Source organism: Lampetra fluviatilis, chromosome 7 (assembly GCF_964198595.1).
Source record: "Lampetra fluviatilis chromosome 7, kcLamFluv1.1, whole genome shotgun sequence".
NCBI classification, from domain to species: domain Eukaryota; kingdom Metazoa; phylum Chordata; class Hyperoartia; order Petromyzontiformes; family Petromyzontidae; genus Lampetra; species Lampetra fluviatilis.
The window spans coordinates 12,182,264-12,208,646 of NC_136281.1; the positions used below are offsets into that span (position 1 = coordinate 12,182,264).

Sequence of the window (26,383 nt, forward strand, 5' to 3'; positions counted from 1 at the left end):
CCTTCTCTGGTCTATCACGTGGCCTGCTGCCAGTCAGGGCTGCCATAAGCTGCAGATCCCCACCCCTGCCAGCAACCAGCGCTATGCTGCTAAGTGACCAATTCTATGTCACTACACATGTACATGTCAATCCACTGCTGACTCAGGACCCCCTGCCACACCATTTTTTCATGAAATTAGCCTAAACCTGCAATATTCCATATTAACTCCAATTCTTTTATTAATGTGATGCGCAGCTGATGAATATTGTGAGCAGCGCAACATAATTAACTTTGGTATTTACCACCCTGTACAGCTGCCACAAGCACTACCCTTAGATGCTCTCGGCTTGTTGGCCCTGTTTATCCTGACACTAATGCCACCTGTTCCCACATGGGGGATCGACACGTCTTGTCTCTTGCTCAGGAAAGGCTCACTGAATATTCAGAACACTTTTTATAAGCATCTTGCATTGGGATGTTGAACCATTCCTTTGTTGTGTTTGCATACGGGCAGGTGTTATCCTCTTGTATACGAGGGAATAGCACTCAAAGGTTCACACAGATTGGTCATGGACCCATTTGTTTTCTTCCATCACCAGGTCATCTCGCAGCCCCGCATGTTTATCCATCTTACAGCACATAATTGTCTCCGCATCAGCCGTCCACCCTGCCTCCAGTGATCTTGATTACAGGCATATGCTACGAGTTCTAGCATGAGCTCTAAATCTTTATGGGATCATAAGAGTTCAGAATATGCTGAGTGTTCTGTAACACACAGGTCACGCATTTAATCCCCTATAGAGATCGTTCATCGCATGTGAATCAAACTAAAATATGTATGTTTCAGATGCTGGCTTAACCTAAAATAAGTGAAAAACTAAATTAAATGTGATGGATATGTTTATGCAGTCATTGGTGTGTGGCTGAAACCATGAACACTCTACACTTTAAAATTACAGAGATCCCAGCATGCTGGCTCATTGCTCTGAATCCCGAATCACCCGGGCACTTTCAGCATGTCATTTGCAACTTTGATGTCATTAACAAATTGCCATGTGATTGGAAGAACAAATCAAGGCAGAATGCAGGCAGAAGATGCGTTTATAATGTTATAAAATGTTAAGCAACCCTTATGATTTGTTAATTCATGTATTATATTTACAGTGATTTAACTAATATATTCTACTGTACCAATGAGCTAGTGAAGTGTTAATGTGTAACAACCCATAATTCCCTGATATTGTTTTCTTGCTTGTTTAATCGTTAAATTCCTCGATGCCTCAAGGTTGGCCTACCCATCGTTCTTGACTCATTCCACTTCCAAATTTAGGTCACAGTTCCGACATATCTCAGGTCCAGTTTGAAAGGTGTCGTGAGGATGAAGGCATACGTGTGTGTGCCACTGCACATAACTGCGTGCATTTGCTTCTGTGGGTGTATGGTTGAGGAGGTGGTAGTGAGTGGTGATGGATTGCCTTGTGTGTACTGGATTAGAATTCCAGAAACTTAGGTTCAGTTCTGAGCCATGACACAAAATCAGTTGCAAATGGCATATACACCGTTTATGTTGTCCCCAAGGTCAACTTGGCTTTCAACAATTATCTGGTGCAATGTGGTCAATAGCATGAGCACTGAAAATAATAAGTTGGTCAAGAATGGTGCTGACCATTCCACCATGTCATGTGTGATGGAGGATTTATTAGGCACTGGCTCAGAACACTTGTTTCTCTGGTCTAGAAGGTTCAACTGGTGATCTGTGTCTGTGTATAAATGCGTGGTGATTTTAGCAACCCTTGTTTGGTGTTCGGACCAATATTTTGGTATTTTTCCACAGTACAAATAGTGTTAAAAAACAGCATTGGTGGTACAATATGTGCATTTTGTCAAATGCACTCACTGATATAAAAAACTTAACATTTTAGTAGAGACAATTTGCCTTTGTCATTAAATAGCATATCCAAAAACGGATTAGATGAAACTTTTTCCAACTCAGTTTTTGATCCATCATACTTTTTTAACCTACGAAGTGTTTAATATATTTATTTTCTCTTGTAATATTGGCATGTGTGCAATTATAAACAGCGGGAAGTATATATTTCCCATTGCAGTTGCAAGGTGGTTAGAGTACGCAACTATTAAGAGGAAGATCACACGTTAAAAATGTCTGGCCAGAGGTTGACTCAGCCCATCATTCTTTTTAGGAGTGATACAATGATTACTGATGTTGTGGGAATTCAACTGTAGTTGTCATATAAAGACACTGCTTTTGATGTAGGAAAGTGGAATTTTCACCCTTGGCTCCCAACTGGCAGTGCAGGCAGGCACTGCTCCTTGCTCGTTGAAGCATGAAGACACTCAGACTTGACCTTTCACATTTAGGGCATAACCTGGAAGTGACATTGTTGACTTTTACTGTTGTCTATGAATGGTCAATTGTTTACCTCAACATATGGATTTCTATCTTTGGCTGGCTAAACTGGTATTCACAGTATTCCTATCGACTGAAATATTTCAAGAGCTAGTCTTTCATAGCAATAAAAACACAACTTTTGACATATATCTTTAATTCACTGTCATTGATGAAGGGGGTGGAACTATCCAATTCCCTTTAGAAGAGACGTCTGGTGTCAATTGAAGGCTAATTGTGTGATTAAGGTCATATTTCTATCCAAACCTGTTTCACTTGAGATTTTATAATTGGCCTCTTGTCTCTCAGAATCTTTATATGCCCAGCAAAAAGTTGCATTGCTTGGAAAAATCACACCATATATGTTAAGCATGAAGAACTTAGATTCGCTGAATTGAGTAAAAAAAACATTTCGTGCGATCCTTTGTCACCTGGCATGGACCATCAACTCGCTGGGATGGGTGGTTGAGACCCAGAGTTGAACCTAGGCTCTATGCCAGCTCAGTGCTCTGACACAAACCTCAGAGCGACCTCGCCAAACGGTGGTATTATTTTCACTGCTGTGACCTAGAGTGAGACCAGGGTGGTGGGGAGGGGGAGGAGGCAGGAGAGTGCTTCCCCCTTGATCGAGCGAGGAAGGAGAACACCCACACGTCAGTGAGTCATTGCACGTCCGCTCGACATGCGTTTGAGCGGTGCGCACAGGCCCTCCCGAGGGCATGTCAGCCCACATGCAGGGGCTCCAAGGCAGCATGCAGAGCAGGGCGTCCCACCGCACAGAATACAAATGGGCCAAGGCTGCAATGCAAGACTGCCTTCATTTCAGTGGTTCGATCCTTTTTTCCCCCGTATTAGGTCTATTGCTACTGGCATGAAATGTCTGGAATGATGGATTCGTCCAGGAAGTGGTTGAGAGGTGGTAGGTGGGCTGCAGTGTAGTATGTTTGTGAGCCATTGAATTGATTTCCCAACAAATGGTGCAATTGTAGTGCAAACCAGAAAGGCATTGCAAATGTAACCACCTTGTCTCACCCCCAATATTTAGTTTATTTAAACGGTGGTCATTCTCCGACTAGATAGACTAGAACACCATTCTTTTGCCCAGTACTTAAGAGAACTTAGCAATGCATGAATTTAATATCAATTTAATTAATACGCATGGATGGGGGAACAGCGCCCACCTCACGTGACTCCCCCCCCCCGCCCCACCCATAGTCATTTCTTGAATGTAAAAAATCTTCCAAGCCTGCCACTCAGGATTTATTTTTATCTGCTTGTCTTAAAAATGGCGAACCAGCGAATTTCAAGCTAATGTCGCTCCACATTTCAAGCAGGATGTGTGTAATCTTTCTGCATGTTTAACAATAGCGGTTTTAAAGGGTCGGCATGCACGTTACTCACCAATGATTTATCATAATCAGAATATTTCGGAATCTTTGTTTATACTGGAGTAATCCAATGAGCTTATACAGCTCTCTCTCTCACAGATGTCCAGTAGGGGCGGGTATAATTATGAAAATGGCTGGGTTTTTTTTATAGTTCTAAGGGCCTATATCATGCAGAAGTTGTTTTCACACGTTTTATGAATTCAGGTGTTATAATAATGTTGTGTTTAGTTTTATACAATGTCGTTCATGCAAATTGCATCACAGAAATTGCTGAGATACCACCGACAGGTTGGAAGGCAGCCAGGTGGTGAGCCAGCATCAACAATTGCCCACGCCTTTCCATCCTTAATACATAAAGATGTTTTTCAGCCAAATAAGTAGGATAGTAATGGATAATAATGAAGGTGATGATAAATGAGATCGATGATGACGACAATGATGGTGCTAATGATGAAGCTGCTGTTTCTGCAGCTGTTGATATTCCTCAACCCCCCCCCTTCCTGATTCACCAATCCACACCAAGTCTGATCAAAAGCACAGGATTCCAGATGTGCATCATCAGTTTGTGCACACTGCACCAGACACCCATGTGTCATTTTTGAAAGGGCTCGGAACAGGTTCTGTTCCCGGTCGCCAGCTGTGGCTGGGATCGAACTCAGGTCACTGGGTTCATAGCACAATGTGAAAACTACTGTGACACATCCAAGTATGTATGGTCTTATGAGTTAGGCCACCTCTTGAACATAACCTCTCTCAAACATTTGCTACGTGCTACTGCAAACATCTGGGGGAGTTGAAGTGAGAAGTCTCACTTGGCCTCCACTCCGTTATCGTGTCTGGTTTTCTAAATGGTGCCATATCCTGGATGTGTCTGGGAATTCTCAGATTCCTCCAAGAGACTTTTGAGGCTGCCAAGGACTTATCAAGCGATTCCTCGTTGCCTGTCTGGGACTTTCCTGGCACACCCAGTTGCATGTCTGGCCAATGATAGAGTTGCTATGCAGCAAATCCGTCTCGACATTTTCCGTCGACTCTGTGCCCCCTATTTCAGGCTGACGGTGTCTATGGAGTCGCTGCTGGACTTGCCCACAGGGAAGGCGTCTCATCCTTTGTCCGGTATGTCTCTCTGTTTTCAAGGTGCAAGGGTTTTTTTTGGGGCCATGTATAACCATCAGCTCAAAGTCCCTTCATTCAGTGAGCTCCAATAGGTCCCTTTGAACATGCAGCAGATGCTTTATGGAGCAGCTAATCAGAATGGCATTCACCGCAGCACAGGATCTGTGGTGGGTTTGTTTGGGTTCTCTTCATTATCATTCCAAGGAAAACCTTGGCACAGAAGCCTTGCAAGGGAATCTATTGTGTTGCGTCTTTGAAGGACGCCCTTTTATAGGACCCCAGGGATATCAAATGAAAGGTTTGAGATTGGATAGATGCCTTGGGTACCCGAAAATGCATTTAGTGCTTCCCTTCTCAAATGAGCATGGGGTAGTCCTCAGTAGCCCTCAGTCATTGGTGGGAATTTGGCATGCATGGTGGTGGCCAGTCTGTTCTGTAAAACAAACTGACCACCACTGTTAACTTCTCACAAAATGAATATCAACCCAGCACTGATAATGAGCTGAGGACATCCCTCGACAAGATTTAAAGTCAAAATCTTCTGTTTGTGATCTAATTCTCTTGTCAAAAGTGTCACTTTTGCTTGGTATTTATTGCGTTTTTTATGGAAGTTATTGCATTTCTTAAAGCTTTGCTTACACCAAATATATGCTTCTGCCACGATCTTGCTTTGCACGAGAACCTGCTTCTTCCTTTGGTATTCAAACCCGAGACCGACCTCGGCGTGTTGATAATAATTAAATTTTACAAAGGAAAACATCACTTAATCAGAGGAAACTTTTCCAAGGGAGTTTTTTTGCGTGTTAGTCATCCTCAATGCGTTTAATTTTAATTGGATGAACAATATTGCTCGCCTCTGGAGATCCCTCCCAATGACAAAAATAAACCACCTCTGTCAAATCTTCCATCCCCCCATCTCACTGCAGACTGTTGTCTCCAACACAGTGGAGCTGCTCATGCTTGGAAAGATACTGCCTTAAAGGGAAAAAGCATTGCTTATTAACAAGCAGCTGTTATTTTGTACACATAAACATAGACGATCTGCCACTGGGTCTCACTTTAAGTTTGATGTTTTGTGCATATATTTGCTTATATGCATCATCTTGTGACTCAGGGACACACGGCCGTTTGGATGGATATTGTCTCTCACTGGAGGAAAACAACGTCATACACCGGAATAATTAACACCATGCTTGCGAATTGCAGAGCGTCAGAGTAGGCGCCAGGCTCTCCTCCTTTGACTTTGACTCATTTACATACTGTTACTCGCCAGCACAAGCTGCACAGTTATTTATCCGTATGGACTCATTAGGAATCGTTGCTAACCCACAGCCGCACTCGAATCCTTACCCTGCCCCTGCACCCCGCCCCCCCCCCCCACAAGGTTGGAGTGCTCTCACCCCGCTACGTCATGATGTGCGATGTACGGTTGAAGTTTGCGTCGTGTTAGTCTGTGGTGTGTAGCGCTTGGAGGGGTATGTGAATTTGCGTGCAGCACCTTGTCCTGTAATCTGTAATTTGTGACTGAGGTATGAGAGACGAATGGCCAATTTTCTTTTCACAGGAGCCCGTATTGACTGCTGCATGGACGAGGATTGATATCGCTGTGAGAATTAATGGAAGATGTCTGTCAAGAATCATTGTTTGATGTATTTGATACTGGTAGGAACCCACTGGTTCCACCAGCCCGCAGGGGATTATTGTGTCCGTCCGTCGTGCATAAAAAAATGTGAGGGGTGGGGCTGGGTGGAGAGGGGAGGGTGGGGAGGGGCTGGGTGGGGAGAGAGGGGCTGGGTGGGAAGGGTGGGGCTAGGTGGGGAGGGGAGGGTGGGGAGGGGCTGGGTGGGGAGGGTGGGGAGGGGCTGGGTGGGGAGGGAGGGGAGGGTGGGGCTGGGTGGGGGATGGGAGGGGTGGGGCTGGGTGGGGAGGGGCTGGTCACCCCGTGGTGCCCTTATAAAACTCAACGTTTAACCTACTCACGCCGGCTTGTGCCCGCCCTCACAGTCGGCCATATTTGCGGAATACACCACGCCGCCGTTGACCCTGGCCATTGACCGAGCAACCCAACGTTCCTACCAGCTCCCTCCGCAGGAATGTGTTTTTACTCAGGCTTATGGTGGCATGCTGGTTTGTGTACTGCGCTATCAATCTGGCTACAGATATTATCTGAACTTGCCCCCCCCCCCCCCCCCACTAAACGACACTGACCAGCATGGTGAAGTATGATCACACGGTTCCCCATGATTGACGCAGCATGGGGAGGCCTTCATCTGTCAATGGATTCACAAAGGGCCGTAACTTATTATTATTCATTACATTATATTACACTGGTCAACACACTTTTTCTGGCATAAGCTATTCCAATGGTTTTAAGGTAATTTTGGGGTGCTGATTACAAATCTGGCATCAGTTTTTGTCTATCACATCAGGTTTTTGAGATATAAAATATTGCATTTTCAATAAAAACTGCAGAAGAAAAATATTAAATAAATGTGTATATCTACATAAAATTATATTATAAACAGACTATCCTAAAAATGCAGCACCATATTTTAACATTGCAGTCACTGACTCGCAACAACTTGCAATCAATGAAAATGGGGTATGCCGATAGCATAAAAATGATGTGATAGAGCAAATCTGAGATCAGATTTGGAATCAGCACCCTGAAATTAGTCTAAAACAGCTGCAAAAGTCCAGGCCAGAAAAAAACTTTTTTTTGACCAGTGTTATCAAAGTAATAATCACTAAATGACAACGTGGCATATGAAATCGAATTTTTTTTTGGGTACGTACAAATGTGATAATTCACCTCTCAAACCTTGCCTCCAGCTACAGGAGCACTGTCCTGCTGCCATTGCAGGTCATAAGTAACCCCAGCGTGTGCAACAGCGTGTGCAACAGCGTGTGCAACAGCGTGTGCAACAGCGTGCGCAACAGCGTGCGCCAGTCACCAGGCACCGAGCGCCCGTGTCGTGATGCAGCCAAGGGTCATGGTCATTACACCTTTACAGTTGGTGACGAAGGACTCCACCTTGGCCACGATATTGCTCAAGGGCATTGCAGCAGTCCGCCTGCAAGTCCTTTGTCTCTGACATTGGCGCACACACACGTAATGTTGCTCACAAACAAATGAATGGGGATTTCGCATTCTGTTGAACAGTACAGAAAACTAAGAATGAGTTTTACCATTTCTGGCAATAAAAAACAGGAGGTGTTAAGATGTTAAAACACCAAATAGATGCCTTTTGTAAGGAATAATGTCTGCAATAACCACACATACTTTTGGTGAACATGCAGACAAACATGCTCTGATAATATTATGCATTGTCTTTGAAACTGATTGGCTTACACCAGAGACAGTCCGTTTCAAAGGCAATTAATATATTATCAGAGCATGTTTGTTTGCATTTTCACAACAAGTACATGTGGTTAATGCAGACTTGATTCCTTGCAAAAGATGTTTGAACATCTTAACATCTGTTTTAACATCTTCACACCTGTTATATTTCCAGAAAGGTTAAAATCTATTCGTATTTTTCATACGTTGATTCTGGCAAATAAGGTCCCATGATAGTACACAAAAAAATATGCAGTGGTCATTTTACGTGTACTTCCATTTAATCGTCCGCAACATTCTATAACCAACCCTCGCTTGTTTCCAAGGCAGACATTCTTTATTTTAAATATTGGACTATAGTAGCAGAACTTATTACAAATCAAGACAGTTACATAAAACCCACAGCCTTGCACCGAATAAAAGTTTCAATTTTACTGATGTGGGAAGCCACATCATTTCATATTCAGAAGCTTTCAGCCACTATTGATCGAGACAAAATAGGCAAACCTTGAATGGAAGAGTGTTTTGTGTAAACGAAAGGCAGAGTTTCGGCCTTCCTTTATACGCGAGTGAGCGAGCGAGCGGGTTAGTGAGCCGGCCGCAGCCACACAATGAGGATGCAAGAGAAGTGGAAGAAGGAGTGGGGGGGGGCACATCACAAAGAACTGGGGGTGCTGGTCCATGTTGCGCCTATTGAGTAACCCTGACGGGAGTATATAGAAATTTGGAATGAAAAAATGTCATGTTATTTTTTTTAAAGGGTAGGGTTTGTGTTGCGGTCTTTTCTTAAATGCAAATGGGTCGCGATTTAGGTGGTTTGGGAAGTGTTTGTGAATCTGATTGTGGATTCTGTGTGAATGCTGGTGGCAGCAAATGGATGACAATGGTGTCTACATGTGGCTGTGTTCTGTATGCTGGGAAGTGGCACTTTGCACTAGCAGGCTTCTGCTCATCTGGCTTAGTTGCGCGATGAATAGAGCGCCTGACTCGCAAATGAAATCCCGCAAGTTTTATTCCAGGCTGGGGTTCACTTCACCTGCTGTCCCTTCTGGGTCGTTAAAATCTACTATGGAGAGTATTGCTCATCCACTAGGAATGTGAGATTTGCATCTCTGGCTCAGGGCTACCGTCAGAAATAAATGCTGCACTCTGCTTGCTTGATCATGAGACACTTTGGATTTTTTTGTATAAGAATTTACATTATCTATTTTGCACTGGGAATAAAATAATGTATGTATGTTAATATTCCAAGAAACTCCACTATAAGCCAGCTTCTGTGAACATGATGTTCATTTACCAAAATTTTAAAACCCATCCAGAGTGCCACACAAAATTCTTTCGAATATGAAGATGGGTTTTGTGAGTGACTTGCAGCCTATGCTTAGTGATTTAAGCTGCGTGTGAATTGCAATCTTGATGTCATTCTATTTAAGGTTTCAGAGTTATTTCAGATGTAATTCATTTTTTGTTTCCTGCTGATGGAACTATGCATCATAGCTGAGTAATAGTTTATAAACCAGTGTTTTATTGATGCAATTTTGTTCATGTTTAAACAAGAAATTGAGTGTCACATTTTCTTTTGTGGCCATGGGCTGATGGTGAAATTTCCACAATCCAAAACAGGGAACAGTGTATCCTATAGGGCAATTACTCTTGGATTCCCATAAACGGATTCTTATTTTAATCATCCTGCAGGATGATGAGCTGCGTTGATCATGACCATAATTTGGACTTGCAACTTTTCGATTGTAAATGGAGTATTTCACCGGTGGACCGCCCTGTGAAAGATAAATTTAAGACATCGTTGTTGGTTATGTATTTTTATTTGGCATAGGTTATTGTAAACCTTTCTTACAACAAAATAAAAATCCTAAAATACAATTAGCAAGCGGCAGTCTGGAGAGATGAAAATATAGATTTAGACTTGCGGAAAAAATACGTGAAGTTTATTTCCAGCAAAATTAACACTGCCAATTCAATATCTGTAGAGTGAGAGGGTGGGCACATTGTGGAATCATTCGTATTTACGCCTCACTTTGAGTGTTAGTTGTTGATGCAAAAAGAACCAAGTATGGAGGCATTGACTACTTCTGTCTGCCAAGGTGACCTTTTGGCTGGTTGATATAGCGACTGGGCCATTAAACAAAGTAAAATGTGTGTTCGGGACCTCCAAAACTGGCTTCTGAGAATCAACTGTATAGTGAGTTCTGACAATGAAAAATGGGGGTCATATTGGGTTATTCTGTAGATTTTAGTTTCAGCATGTAATAAATGTCTTAAGTTGTGATAGTATAGAAAAAATAATAGATCACGACATTTCGATCGCAACAACAAGCGACCGTCTTCTACCTACGATACTTTACCGAAAGACCCAAAGAGTATGGATTCCTGCAGCCACGAAAGCTTCAAATCAAGATTGTGATAGAATATGTCTGGACAGTTGTACCCTTGCACTTAGAAATGAAGATTCTAGTCTTTAAATGCAAGCACGTGCAGAAGAAACTCGGCATTGCATTGAACGAAAGAGTATGCAACTTGGAAGTGTCCAATTTCGATGTGGCAGCAAAGTGCGGTAATTGTAAATCAGGAAGTTGAGGTGGCAATGGGTTGTGCATGCGTGCAAGATGAAGGAGGGCAGGTGTAGAGAGAGAGAGTGTCAGGCATTGGAGTGGCACCCAGAGGTCAGGTTTTTGGCAGATGGGTGGATATTTTTAAGAGCAGACCTTGGATGTTGGGTAGCAGCTAGCAGCAGAAAGGATCTGATGGTGAGTGTGTGAGTGGCATCATCGGCCTTGGCCTTGATGTTTTTTTCATAAAATAGTTGGTTTAGACTTCACGAATATGGCAACCGATTGAAGCAAATTAGAAGTCTATTCACAAACCTACATTGTTAAGCCCATGAGAGAATAATCACATTTGCATAAGCCTTGTGACTTTTAATTAGCATATTCCAAGTTGAATAGTCAATCATGTTTTGTTTTTCAATGAAGGGATGACACATTATAACATTCTTATCTCTGCATGAAAATAACCTTTACTTACCTCATTTACTTTCAGAAAACCTTTATCTTTTGTGAGCTCTTAGTATTTTCAAACCGAATGAACTGTATATACATATATATTTTTCATGGTAAGTAACTAGACGTCAGCTCAAAGCATACAGGAAGCTTTTAACAATGTTGTAATCAGGCTGCCTTGTGTTTTTTTGTTGTAATCAGGAGTATTGTTTCCCAGTTAGTATTGCACATATCAGACTTTGCACACAATTCGGTTTAACGAACATAAACTGTCGGTCAAAATGCCTCCTGAGTTGGTGGAATGAATTCAACATTCCTATGAAGGGGGGATAGTACCTGCAAAGGGTGGCTGTTGTCTTTCCCCGAAGTGTATATTAAGTAACCCTACAGGGCCGAGGTGACCGCTGACCAGGACTGGAACTCCGCAAACCTTCCAGTTTTGAGCCCATATATTTACAGCACGGCCTCTTCGCGTCGATGAAGTCTTGAGCAGAATGTGTGTGAAAGGCCATTCGAGAGAAATTGTCAATTTGAGCGAACGTTGACCACCGCAGCCGATAACAACTAACCTTCATTATTCTCAGATGTTAGCACGGAAATTCCTTCTCAGCCCCCCTCCCCTCCCTCCCCCCTTGAAGAGTGGCCCATGTCTCCTTTGACGACTATAGTGGACACTTTGGAGTGTTAATTGGTGCCACTCAAAGCTGAGTGGAAGTCCCCCTTTCTGTGTGGACCGTTGCAATGATTGATTTACAGTTTGCTGTTGTGGCTGTTTTTTTTTACCTCCACATATTGTGGTGTGAGAATGTAGGATGTGCTTGTTACGGATGGCCAAATCGGCACTCGTGGATTATGGAGTTGTCCGTTGTGTGATTGGTCGCGCAGCTTTCCAGCGGAGCCTGAGTATTCCCAACACTGGAAAACCGCCAAGGAAGCCTCTGGGTCGGACACCCATGAACAGGTTCGTACTGTAGTAGTAGCCTCGTAATTCTCTCCCATTCGTGGATGAGTCTGTCGAAAATACAGGATAAGTACCTTATTTATTGAGGTGTCAAACGCTGCATCCCGTAATCTTTATGAATGGTAATGGTTTTTTGTTAAATACTGGACGACCATAATCAATTAATGGACTAAAGAAATGGTCTTAAGTCAAATTGTCTTCCTGCTATAGTAAGCAATGGATATATTACCTTGTGCATTCCGACCCTGAGATTGACGATAATTGAACATTACGATTGCATAACCAGTCTCCATTTTATTGAGCTTGGAGGGACGATGAGCTCAGTTGATGGAAGAAAGATGTTTTTTTCAGCCAATCCCCAATGGGGATTTGGTTGAATTTTAAAACCTGCAAACGTCTACATTTTCACTTAAAACTTTCGTGACTTCAGGAATTCATATTCTTTGTTTCTTTCGGTAAAGTCACGTAGATTAAAAACAAAAAACCCACTACGTTTCGATCGCAACACAAGCGGTCGTCATCACCGAAAAAAACAAAGAATTCGAAACGTCTATGAAGCACTGTAATCAAAATGTCACCCAACTGGAATCGGTCGTAAACATTTGAATGTTTAATTGTTTGCATGTTCTTCATACTCTTCCTTTCCCATGCATTCCTGTCACTCTTTGTTCCTTTCACGTTCCATTTCTCTTCCTTTGACATTTCTCTCACTGTGTCTGCTATTTGAATTTACCTGCTGCTCCATTTTTTTTAATCCCTTTACCTTCTTGTGCTCGCGTTAATCAGCCGTGGCAAACCAGGCTCCTTGTGTCGAAGCTTGAGCCACACCGCTGCATTAGCAGCCGCAAACGACGCAGTCTCCCCGGCGACATCATCCCCGGCTGCTGCGGTGGTCCCGGGCGGCAGCGACAGGGCCAACTTGGAGAAGGGCGGCGGTGGCGGCAGATGCGGCGCTCCCCGCCTCCGGGATGGCATGCAGGTGTTGGTGGCGGGCACGGGCGAGATGGGCACAGTGCGCTTTGTCGGCGAGGTGGGCTTTGCGGCGGGCACGTGGTTGGGCCTGGAACTGAGGGCGCCACGCGGAAAGCACGACGGTGCCGTGGGCGGCCACCGCTACTTCAGCTGCCGGCCGGGCTGTGGCGTCATGGTGCGGCCGGGCCGTGTCTCCTACCGCGGCATCAACGGCGCCCGTCTGCTTGGCGAGGCACTGCTCGGCTGAAGTGCCCTGCCAGGGTCGGCACGTTTGCTGTTCAAGGCCACAGTGCTGTTGGATGTTTGTTGCATTTGTTTTGGTGGTCTTTCATGAGGACTATAGTTGTGTGGGCTGTGTGGCACGTCAAAGTGTCCATCGGCTGAAATTAATAGATACATTGCTAGTTTATCTCAGTTGGTGGCTGTAGCCTGGTGGAAAATCCACATTCCCATGGCAAGCGACATTATTTACGTGGCACAACCACTGTTGACCTCACAAAAATGTTGCTCATCTTTATCAATCGCTTAAGGATAATGAGCTGAAGCAACGCCTCGCTCGGATTTGAACTCGTGACCTTCCGATTTGAAGTCGAGCACTTTGACTTAGATACTGAAATTACATGTTCTGATATCGGGGGATTGTAAAGTAAAAATAAGTAATTTTAACCATTTGAATATAATAATTTTAATATATGGAAATATGAATGTTTCTACAGCCGCCAATTGTTCTGTGCTGCCTTTTTTGTTAACCATTTATGCACTTTTTAAATGTAAATAACCGCTGCTGGGTTTTAGATGCTGTAAAAGGAGAATATTTTATTTGGCAGGTATCAATGCACAGAGTAGTTACATATTACAAGATAAATGTATAGTGTCTCTATGCACACATCTCATCACTGGTAGTGCTGGGAATGTGATGGAAATTCCACATCCCCATGGTAGAGACCAGTCTCTCCATAGGAACTATCCTATGTATTGCAACAACCCGAACAAATATATATTTTAATCGGTACCATGACAGGGTGAATTAATGGGATGAAGTAGAAATTAATTATAAATAATTAAAAGTAATTTAGACTATAGAAGGCACTTGGGAATATTTCAGATTCATAAAACGCAGATTGGTGAACGATTTCAATGTCTGCAATTGCATCGTTTCCCAACACTTGCTGACAATATTTTCATCACCCATGCTGTATTGGAGTGTAATGGGGTTGCGAGCGACACGTCACTATAATCGATGTTACGAATCTCCACTCAACATGAATGTAATCTTTTGGTTTTATTGTCACTTTATAATAGTCATGGGCTCTCGCTCCTCTGCGGATTGTGCAAGTTGTGCGTGCGGATCGATGGGCTTGTATTTTTCTGCCAGTTATTTTCTCAGTTGCCTTAATTGCTTTTGTTTGATTTGCCCCTTTTTAATCTTTGTGTCGTGGCGGTATTTGTAAAGATTATTGAGAAACCAGTATTGCAGTGCTTTATAAATGGCATTTTTTTAATCTTTAAATTGTGAAATTACAAAAAGGATTTACCAGTAGCCCTGTTTCACTGGGTAGTCAGATTACTGTGATGTTTATAGCACAGGATCATTTTAATGTCATTGTATTTTATTTGAAAATAATTGGGGGGAAGTGACAATGAACAAAGTATATTTTCTAGGATCCTGTATTTATCACACTACAAAACCTGCGATCAAAAGGTTTATAACGAGTATGGAGTATTACATTGCTTCTAAAGCCTCAAATAATTTGTAAATGGTTTTCGAAAAAGTCACCCGCCAACACTGGACCAGTGGCCATTCTCTCTGTGGCACTCTCAGTTGAAGTTCATCTTGAGCACACACGCTGGCGTCCAATTTTAACATGGGATGTGCCTTTAACAGTGTCCATGTTTATTTCCTGAAATAAGATGGAGCATTAGGTTAATGTTATGTTAATGTCGGGGTGCTTAATGAAGCGTCGAAAAAATATCGGGGTTGATGGCCAGGCTGCCTCCTGAGATTTACCAAATTCTAGCTTTAGCTATTTGTTGGCCTTGGCAACGATTTACCATTGACTGTGTGGGAATTACCACATTGCTAAGCACACCAACTTCATCCATTGTTATAAGATCATTGGAGCAGAGGCATATCATTTGAGGATTACTGCACGGCACTTGCGCAGAAGCAATGGCCAAGATGTGTCTGTTGTTTTATTGGGACATGTACGTACGTACGTTTGTTGAACTTCTTTCGCACCGTACGTAGCCAACCGTGCTAATCGGAGGTGCAACACGGGATACTGTTGATCTCCATTGGCGTCCCTGCGAGCCAGCAGTGGAAATGTCCCGTTTCCATTTTAGGGGCCCCCTATTTCACCACAAGAAGCCTGCTGAGGGATGTTGGGCTGAGTCAACCCCTTAACCAGGATGTTGACCCAAAGTCTGTGAATTGTGTGAGTAGAGTGTCCTCACCATAGTGCCACCCAGTGTGTATGTACACATTTGTATTTATTGTTCCTGTCAGCGTGAATAATACGTACATGGTTACCCACGAGTTAGACTGTTCTTCACCGTGGCAATATGTAATTTCCACCACTGGCTTCTTATGGGGATGGGCACTGCCAACATAAATGACTACTGCACCATAACTCAAAGTGAGCAGGTAAACACGTTAACTTTTACAAATGTATGATTGTAGTATTATGTATATGCATTTTTATATCATGCACATGTGTGTAAGTGCGTTTATTACTTTAGACCTGAATTACGTATATTTATATGAATGTGTGTTAACAGAAGTGTTGTCATTGCTCACCTTTGTGCCACATGATCTGTTGTCAGTTACATGTACACTCATCAAAACTAAGCAACCAAAGAAGGTAGGAGAGGGAGTCCAGGCGACAGTGGGCATCCTTCCATTCAGAGTTTTCAGTTGGTTCTATAAACAATCCCACAACAGCGGTGCCAAACTCCTCGTTATTAACGACGCCTCTTAGTACACGATTGACTGTGTTCGCCGGCAAACCCAGCCTCGTAAAATCGTTATTGTAATAGATGCACATCTTCTTGGTTCTTTCGGTAAAGTCACGTAGAAGGGAAGTAATAAAATAATAAAAATAAAACATAATAAAATAAAATAATTCTTACGACGTTTCGGCTACAACGCAAGCAGCCGTCTTCAGGTGAAGAATGAGACACTGCCAAGCTAGGAGCTTATATATAAGCTGAGTTGGAGGTGGAAGAAGAAGAGAGCCTTAACAAAAGAATGTGCATATCAAGAGGAATTTAGCATATTCATGGGAAATGCGTAGCAGGTGGGCGGGGGGGTTTCAAAGTCATATTATGCCCATGCATTATGCAGGATCAGCAGCACCAAAGGGAGGGGGGGGTAGCATTAACAAAGGGAGGGCATGTTAATAGTATGTAGAAGCAATGAAACATGTGAATGGGAAAACGGTGGCAGGAGATCCGCAGCGGATTTTATTACTTCCCTTCTACGTGACTTTACCGAAAGAACCAAGAAGATGAATCCCTGCAGTCACGAAAGCTTTAAATCGAAATAGATGCACATGTATAGATCTTAAACCACTGCTGGGCAGGAGCCTCTCCACACCATTATTTGACCATACTTCACCACTGGTCCTTGAAGGTTGGTGAAGGTGGGGACAGTGTACGTAGGAGCATAGAAATACAGTACAACATTTGGGTTTATCCGCACTACCCTCTGCTGCCTATAACGCATTGGTCGCTCATCCACGCACTATCCAGGCTCCAACCTGCTTAGCATTTGAGATCTGACAAGATCAGGTGAATTATGGGTGATTCGGCCATAGGCAAGTGATGCTTGATGCTCACAGATTAAGGATAGGATCCAACTATTGGCCCAATGAGCCATAGACAAAATGTGGTTGGAATAAACAATTCAGTGTGTAGAGTGGAGATTTAAGGAATAATTTATTTGAGGGAAATGTAGCCTACACAGTTTCAAGCAGCAATACGGTCAAATATGTAAATTAAATGCTCAAACATTGGGCAGCGCTTATCTGAATTCCGCTGTAAGCCATATCCACGGTGCGAGCCATTGTTCACTTACAACATAGCGACACTAACTTTACCCTGACCAGGATTTGGACTCGTGGCCTTCAAATTGTGAGTTGGCACTCGAATCACATTACGGCGTTGCTACATTTTTGAAAGAAATGTACGTTATTATGTTTTACTCGTCCAATATTCACAACATGTTTAATTCAAGCTATCTCCCTCAAGCCACTGGATGTTTTCAACTCCGTTGGTGGCCTAAACCAGAGATGGATATTCCACATTTTTTTGCCTGGAGGGTGTCAGTCTCAACATAGCACATATATATGGTGGCAGTTACCGCACTTAAAAAAAAATGCCTTTTCAATGAGCCTAATTAGAAATAGGTTTACTTCATGAAGGTATTTGGGCCTTAATACACATTTTTTTAAGAAAGTTGCTGTACGTTTGAATCATTTATGCATGCATTGATTGCTGACTCAGTGACCGAATAAGCACATGACCTTCAATTGCCTTGCTTGTCGTGGAGGTACATTTAATCAGACTATTGGCTTAGTGTCCATTAGCATTTCCCCCTACGGTGCAGTACAGTATTGCGCTTGGTGGCAACCTATTCTTAGAAGACATTGTCTGGCTCCAGATGTCCATGCTATATATATCCATGGACAGTCCCTGACAGAAGCGAGTCTGCTGATTAGCCTGACCTGCATCGGATATCATTCTCAGTTGTGCGTGCATCTGTATTTGATTTATGGCGGTGTTAGCTTCTGCTAGCCTGTGTGTTGCCCTTTGATCTCTTGATAATCACTCCAATGGAAAAACCCAAGAGTTTGTGCATTTGTCGGCTATATATATTCGTACCATTTTATCAAGCATCCATTGTTGCCACACGTATCTGTACAGAGTGCTTCGTGGAACGTTTTTAATGGCACGCCCACGGTTTTGTTAGTTTGGAAAACGTGTTTGTTGTGACTTTTTACATCTCTGAAATATGCTGGTGCATCCATCGATGAGTTTGACGCGTAGGCTTTCGCGACCAATAAAACTAAAATCTGGGTTAGATCGCGCAAGTATAAATGTGTCGTTAACCCGCCACCACCCGATACAGCCAATTCCTAAGGTTTGGCACGTAACAAAAGCGTGCCAATTAGTTACTACTTCGCCCCAGCGGTGTGTTGGATAGTAAATCCACAACATTTACAATTTGAGCGAGGCGTTTCGCTGGCAGTTACATTCAGCTTCATCGGGCGATTTTGCCAGACTTTATAACCAGAAGCAGGTACACGTCCACCATTTATTTACCACGGCTGAATTTGACTCGTCTGTGAAAGAAAGCCACCTTAACGCCAAAGGTTTTCACTTTAACACTGTAACGTGAACCGTCTCTGAAAACAAAGAACATAACTTAAATATGGCCGTCTGGTGTTCCCACAAAATGGATTTTGCTCGTTGACCCTCCACATCGTGAAATCGTGCACCGATGACACTGTAACACTATTTTTGTTCTTGGGTAGTAATATTTCGTAATTGCTTATGCCTAAAAAGTATAGAAAATGGCTATTACTCCCCACAAACTTTGCTTTTGTGACCAGGACAGGGATATTTAGAAATGTACTTGTTTTCAATGAGAAAACTGGCGAATTTGTGTATTTTCACATAAATTTAGAAAAAAACAACAGGAATAAAAATGTACATGTATTTATACTCAAGTAATACAAAAATTACTACTAAAGATTTAGAAGTGAGTAGTTTTTCGAGATTTACGATTATACTGTAAATCACTTTCACGAATCAGACCCCAAATGTAGTCTCACATCATGTTCTCGTTATGCTGTCCTTGGTAGTGGCGTTCAAAGTCCAGTATATCCTGGTGGAAGCGCTCGCCTTGCTCCTTCGAGTACGCTCCCATGTACTCCTTGAATTGATCAAGATGAGCATCAAGGATATGGACTTTGAGGGACATCCTACAGCCCATTGTGCTGTAGTTCTTCACCAGAGTCTCAGCAGCTCCACATAGTTTTCGACCTTGTGATTGCCCAGGAAGCCACGAACCACTGCGACAAAGCTGTTCCAAGCCGCTTTCTCCTTACTAGTGAGCTTCTTGGTGAATTAATTGCACTCCAGGATCTTCTTTATCTGTGGTCCGACTAAGACACCGTCTTTGACCTTGGCCTCAGACAGCTTAGGGAAGAAGTCTAGAAGGTACTTGAAGGCTTCTGACTCCCTATCTACAGCTCTGACATTGTTTCATAAGGTCCAATTTGATGTGCATTTATGGCATGAGCACCTTCCGGGCGTCCACCAGTGGCTCCCACTTGACGTTCCTCCCCACAGAGAACTCGGTCCACTGTGGCCAGTCCCGCCTGTGGTAGTGTGTCTTGGTGTCCCTGCTCTCCAAAAGGCAAAGATAGCAGGGAAACTTGGTAAACCCGCCTTGGAGACCGACCCATCAGGAATGCCACCATTTTGAAGTCTTCGATGACCTCCCGGCCATACTCATTATACTTCAAGGCGTCCAGCAAGGTCTTGGTGCTGTTGTAATCCTCTTTGAGGTGCACCGAGTGAGTCAGGGGAAGAGACGGGTACTTATTACCATTATGGAGCAGCACGGCTTTTAGGCTCCTGGATGAGCTGTCAATGAAGAGGTGCCACTCATTCTGGTTACAGGTGATTCCGATTTCCTCGAACAGACTGGTCACATTGTGGTAGAAGCAGAGCCCATCTTGACGGGTGAAGAAGCTGCAAAAAGACGGCTGCTCTCTCTCCAGAGGAGTGGGTACGGGGAGCTCATGGCAGTGTGGCACTGGGGCGATGGATGAAGGAAGGTCCGGATACGTGATAGCAGGTGCATTCTTGCCAGTACGACGTTTGGAAGGGTCCACCATGCAGAAGTAGCAGTTGCTTGAGTGATCAGTGGGTTCCCGCCAAATTATTGGGATAGCGAACTTCATGGCTCTCTTTTCCCCTCTGTACCATCCTACAACAATTAATGTATTTCACCCATGACTAATGTGTAGGAGATTCTCGCAACATTTTTTATATATGATATATTTTTTCAATAACATTGTAAAACATTTTAAAATGTAAAAAATTGTAACAAATTTTATAACAAAATTCCGAGCAATAATTGTCCATCTTACCTTCCAGAGTTTTTTTGCATTGCTCGCAAGTGAAAGGAGGTGCCCAGGGTTTGTCTTGATCCCTGACAGGCATGCCGAAATATGCCTTGTCGGCCTCACATCTTAGCAAATGCTTCCACAGAGTACTTTTTCGCTCTTGTCTTGATAAATTGGCCACAGCAAAATGCGTCTGCTGCATGCTTTCAGCCTCTTGATGCCATCTCAGAAAAATGCAGATATGTATCCACTTAGGCAGCTGGAACTAAACTGAACTGGTGGGCTTAAGGCCCCTGTATTTCTAGTATTTATATTACTGGAAAGTTCTAGAATGTTCTTGAAGTTAGTCCAAGTTTACTCGGCACTGAATCTATCTGGAATTTTATGGAAAATAGGTGAATTTCAAAATATTACTGTCTGTACTTTTGAGGCATAAGCAATTAGGAAATAACATTTACTCCCCAGGAACAAAAAATTAAATAAAATACGTATCAAATTATATATAATTTAAATGTTTTTCATTTTTGTGACATTTAAATTGGCATCTTTGCTCTTGAGTGTCGACTCATGGAAATCTGCTCGTATACTGTATATAATTAAAAACTGCATTTGTTTGCATCACCGTTTCTAAAGGGTGTAAAGCAGTTACAGTATACATTGTAAGGTGTGGGTCTATCACTTTGGTGGAACTCCTCTTATCTGTGCTCTTGGAGGACCTAATTTACAAATAAGAAAATTCCCTGAACAGGGCCGTTTGATTCTCCTTTCTGAAAAAGAACCCTACCTATGACCATTATCTGCACTGATTGTGATAACCATAATTTATTTATCGATGTTAAGTGTGGCGAGGTGTACAATGTCATACACTATATGGGAGTTGTGGTAGTATGAGCGGCTACTCGAGATCGTGATCAAGATGGCATCTTCATTCTGTAAATAATGGGATGAATTTCAGATAATGTGGCAACAGATAAATTCGTCAAGTCTGGCTGCTTTGAAGAAGGGCCACAGATATATGTGTTTTTTTCCTGTTGTAAAGCAGTGTTGATGATGATGACGGTAATTGTGTGTTTGTTTCGGAGCGTGTGTTTGAAGTCCACGCGTTGTCTTTAAAAGTGTCCTCGTGTTTTAACATCTCGCCTGGGGTCCATCCATTGAGGACGTAACGCAAAAATCTGTCGCAACTTGAGCCCTCACCCCCTCCCTGTACGCACGCGGACTTTTTACACCCCCCCCCCCACCTGCGTACGTAGGCCTGACGTACCCCCCCCCCCGAATCCTATACGGCCGATATTTAATCCAAGCAGAAACGATCAAGGATTAATAATATTAACGTGTTTAAGCAAACAGTTCACTGCCGGACTAACTCATTTGAAGGCCAATGTAGACACATTATTATCGAGGCTTCACCCCCCCCCCCCCCGTGTCCTATGCGTACGCACATTGCCAATAGACCCCCCCCCCCCATACGCAAGGGCACGCGTTTGGGTTAACCCCCCCTCCCCCTCTATGCGTACGTACTGAATGGATGGCCCCCTGTTACTCGCGTTTATTACCCTGTGCTGGGGGGTTTAACAAGAAAGACACGTGCATAGCAAACGGTGAATGCCAAGAGGTTTTTTTTTTATTAGGTAGCATGCAATGGAGTCTCGTCTTCAGCACAGTCCAACGCATTAGTCGACCATAGCAACAGAGTTCAAGTTTGCATTTTTAGTAAAGCAGGCTCGTCATCAACAGAGTTGGCATGAAATTAATGTTGAGCAGTGTTTTTTTTTGTACAGCTCACGAACAAAATGTAACAGCGAGCGGCGCATTAAATAGGTGGACATGTTTTCCGTGACAGGGTATAGATGTTTATGTAGACACACGGAAACAAAACATGGATTTTCTGCAATTTAGTGGCGTTGTGTTTTGTATGCCTTGCCAAGTGTTTACATTGTTAGGATGGTCTGTTTCAACACTAGAGCTGTGAGGAGAAGGAAATCAGCGGCATTGTTGGAGGTTTAAAATTTTCAAGTGGGATTTAACCCAAGGAGAATTCCCAATCTTGATTCCCAAATGACAAAAGTGTCTCCAAGTTGAAGTGAGCACAGGGAGAGCACCTACATCCATTGGCAGACTTGAGCCATTGGTAGGAATTTCATCTTCTCGATGGAATAGCCACCGTTGTAATTCCGACAAAGCAGTTCTCATTTTATAGACTTGCAGAGGACTCAATAAAATGACTGACTGCAAACTGAGCGCTCTAAACAGTGTGCCATCCAATGTAGGAAGTGGGAAACGGTCCCTATTTAACATCCCACAGGAGCCCTTGTGTCGTCATTACTGGCACGGGGGGGGGGGGGTTTAATATGGAGTGTCCCACTTTGCCTATCGGTGGTGTTAAATTTGGACTGTACCACTTTTGTCACGTGTAGCCCCACATTATATCCTGGAAATGTCATCCCATTGAACAGCATCCCACATTTGTACGTAGACATTTAGTGGGGTTGTGTTGCTGCATTAAACTCCGCAAGGCTTTCGTTTGGGTGCTGTTTTGATGATTGCTAAATAAAGGGAAGAACATGCTTTGAAGTGAGGTTTGTTGACATGTCTAAAATCTATGTACATATGACAGACAATACATGCAGCTTATCTTAACTTTTATGTTTACAGTTCAGTACTAAGGACAACGTTCAATCAACGACCACATGTTAAAATGGAGACGCTACGTGTTTTCTAATGTACATTAGGCTATACTTGGGAAACTATGTAGAATATAATACAACACAACTCCCTCTATTCAGTGCGTCAGGATATATTCCTATTCCTAAGAGCAGAACACTGCACGTTTTCACAACATGATAATATTATCCATTTAAGCAAAAATAAGAGCCTAGCCGTACCAATTTGTATCAGTATTTTTTTCTCCAGAAAAGTTGAAAAACTATATGCTATATGTGATGCCTTCTTTTTTTAAACATTGCTTTGAAAAATATATGACTTACTGTTACGCTATTGTATTTTTTATAACCAGAGGGGTGAAAAGGTTGCTTGGAGGGGTTTAATACCCTTGTCAGAGCACACATCGGGCACCACTAATAACCAGGGTTCAATCCCGAGATTAATCTAATAATCTAAGTCCCTGTGTCGAGCGTATTGGTGATCTTTACAGTCCATCTCCAAATGCGACGTTTGTAAATGCACATGAACTTTGACAGACATGTGGTGAACAACTCTATATATATAACATCAACAAGTGCCATCTAGTGTTGGGTAAGAGAGGCCTAATTAAGATACCCCCAGAAGAAGTTCTGTAGCATCTGCTAGAGTAATTGCCCAGTGTGACATCACCACTATTTGGGAGGCATCGCTAAACCTGGGCTTTCTATTCGCCTCGTACCAATTAACTTAAAAATAGAACCTCACCTCAAATGTAACGTTAGTATTTAAAACTTAACACGCTTAAGCTGCACTGTGGTGTACACTGGCATAATAGCTTCAGTTGAGAGCACAGCGACGCGGCTGGTTAGAGCGTCGTCACGCTGCAGCCCTCGCCCAGGGAGAGGCCCGAGTCCCGGGTGCAGGGCGCTGTGCGAGCCGTGCTGATGCCTGGCAGGTGCTTTTCCTGCCGCGCGTATCCCGCCTGCTTGTAGCCATCCTCGGCTGCCACCCCAGCTGCATTGCCACCCTGTGGCGGCCCGCCTACTTGCTCGGCTGCCTGCTGCTGCTGCTGTGGTTGCGCTACCGTCGGAGTGGCGGCGCCCCCATCGAAGCCCGAGTCCTCGCGCTCAGGCGGCACAAAAGCCACCGAACGCGGCGCCACTGACGCGTAGTTGCAGGGAGGCGACAGCGGACCGTGGCCCTGCGATAGCTCCAACGTTCCTGCCTTGAAAGCAGCCTCCTTGGCAGCCGGGGTCATCCAAGATCCATAGGTCGGGTTCCACAGGTTGTTGCCGTTCGCCTGGCCAGGAGCTGGCTGACCAGGGTGCGAGAGGGTGGCCGTGGCTTGCTGCAGTTTCTTGAGGTGCTGCTGCTGCTGTTGCTGCTGCTGTTGAAGTGGATAATGCTGGTGAGATTGGTGTTGCTGCTGCTGGTTACCCGGGTTCCTGGGATCATGGCCAGCCTGGTGGTGCGTGGGACTGGGCCGGGCAGGCTGTGGAGGGGCAGCAAAGGGTGCTGCCTCAAGTGGGCCGCTCATGGGCAGTGGGGGCACCCGGTCTGGGTTGGGAGGACGCATCACAGTGTTGCCCTCGTCATCCGGAGGTGGCATGTACTCAGTTGGCAGTGGGGTCTGCACCACATCCGGGTCCTGTTCAGGGTAGCAAGAGATGGATGTGTTATTAACTTTTTCTTTAAATTTCAAGATGTTTTTGAATCCCTTGTGACATTTATCCGCATTATGTCAAGACTAGTGCGTTTCCATGCTGGAGTGCTTTTGGCAAGTAGATTCTGAATTTGTGTCAGGGAATAGCCCCTAGAAATATCGCAGATCTACTCCTGGAGTCACTTCAGGAGATCTGTTATTTAAAACAACGTGGTGGACGCTTATATGGCTGATGAAGAGTGTTTATTGCAAGGCATTCAAATCAATTTAGTCCTCATTGCCGGAATAAAAAAACACATTTTGTATTGTTTTTCTATGCAGTCATGGGTTACCAATTAGTTACTGGTAAGGTGCTCTTTTTGATGATGGGTGGCTCAGATTGTTAGCCAATCTGACATTATGTTAGCCCATGTAAGCCAATGCGCCACCTCAGAAGATCAAGGTGACCATGAAGACCAGAGCTGTTGACACTACTGATACCATCAAACCTGATTATTATGTATGACAAATCTCACGACTGTTGTGCAATCAAGACCGCACTTCCAATGTCTGCACTTTGAGCATTGCATCATCTATTTAATTTTACATGGTAAGGCCCACTGAGCTATATAGATATTTTTCAGAAGCGACCTGGCCACAAATGATAGCTCAACGAAGTGGTTTATGTGGAAATGTAGAGCAGCCATATATTACTATTGTCAACCTCTAGATTCCCACTTCAATGTCACCGAGCACTGTGTGGGAGTGTTGCACCTGTGTACAGTAAGTGATTCGCTCCAGGATGGTTGAGAAGTTGGGCCTGTCCTCTGGTCGGTGTTGCCAGCACTGAGTCATGATCCGGTACCTGTATGAGCAGAAACCTCTTAAACCGAGAGCAACACCAATTCCCCTACCCACATGTAAACAAGTTCGATGTGAAACCTCTTGAGTCGCTTTAGGACGGCCGTCAACGGAATCAGGCCCCTACGTGCGCGTAAAGTATGATGCTTAACAAACAGGAGTGCATGAAGGCATGTTTGATAATTGCGCATGCTTGAAACTAGCACATTGGCAACGTGTTTTTTCTTTCATTTCCTCAACACATCTTGAGTACATTTTTGGCAGTATGTCAGGATTAAACAAATTTCAAGCAAAAACTTCACTGAACATGGAAATTGTAAAAAAGTGTCTCCGTGCCCAACAATATCTTAACTTTTGATCACGGTTGACTACGTACGGTGCGAAAGAAGTCCAACATACAAACATACTTCTGCTGGAGCCCCAAGGCCTGTCATGGAAATTCTTTATTTTTACGTGAGTGACGAAGTCTATCGCTAGAATTATTGACTTTACAAAATGGTACTTATTTCCGTTTTGAACTGAAGCAACCCCTGACCAGGAATTTAACTTGCAACTTACAAATTGTGGCTGAGAGTTGGCTCAGCCCCTACACTTTTGGGTTCACTTAGTGGTCATCCAGTGTAACACATTCCTCCTGCAGAGGGAGCTGGTAGGAACGTTGGGTTGCTCGGTCAATGGCCAGGGTCAACGGCGGTGTGGTGTATTCCGCAAATATGGCCGACTGTGAGGGCGGGCACAAGCCGGCGTTAGTAGGTTAAACGTTGAGTTTTATAAGGGCACCACGGGGTGACCAGCCCCTCCCCACCCAGCCCCACCCCTCCCACCCCCCACCCAGCCCCACCCTCCCCACCCAGCCCCTCCCCACCCTCCCCTCTCCACCCAGCCCGACCCCTCCCATTTTTGGATGCACGACGGATGG

At 43.8% G+C, this 26,383-nt stretch overlaps 2 protein-coding genes across 5 annotated transcripts in view; one reads left to right on the forward strand and one right to left on the reverse strand.

The window, feature by feature from the left end:
• Nucleotides 1–15,815, forward strand: part of LOC144933584 (CAP-Gly domain-containing linker protein 4-like) — a 74,547-nt gene extending 58,732 nt beyond the window's left edge. For 3 of the 4 annotated variants that reach the window (XM_078858527.1, XM_078858530.1, XM_078858528.1), the window contains 2 exons: nt 12,135–12,210; nt 12,997–15,815. In XM_078858527.1, coding sequence (XP_078714653.1) covers nt 12,135–12,210; nt 12,997–13,566 — 646 coding nt within the window. In that variant the 3' untranslated portion in view covers nt 13,567–15,815. Of the gene's footprint in view, nt 1–4,827; nt 4,893–12,134; nt 12,211–12,996 lie in introns of all 4 variants that reach the window. The other variant, XM_078858529.1, reaches the window with a different exon arrangement.
• A 6,051-nt stretch (nt 15,816–21,866) lies between these two features.
• Nucleotides 21,867–26,383, reverse strand: part of LOC144933585 (tyrosine-protein kinase receptor-like) — a 179,132-nt gene continuing 174,615 nt past the window's right edge. The window contains exons 24-25 of the mRNA XM_078858531.1: nt 25,378–25,468; nt 21,867–24,609 (exon numbers count right to left, since the gene is read on the reverse strand). Coding sequence (XP_078714657.1) covers nt 23,827–24,609; nt 25,378–25,468 — 874 coding nt within the window. The 3' untranslated portion in view covers nt 21,867–23,826. The remainder of the gene's footprint in view (nt 24,610–25,377; nt 25,469–26,383) is intronic.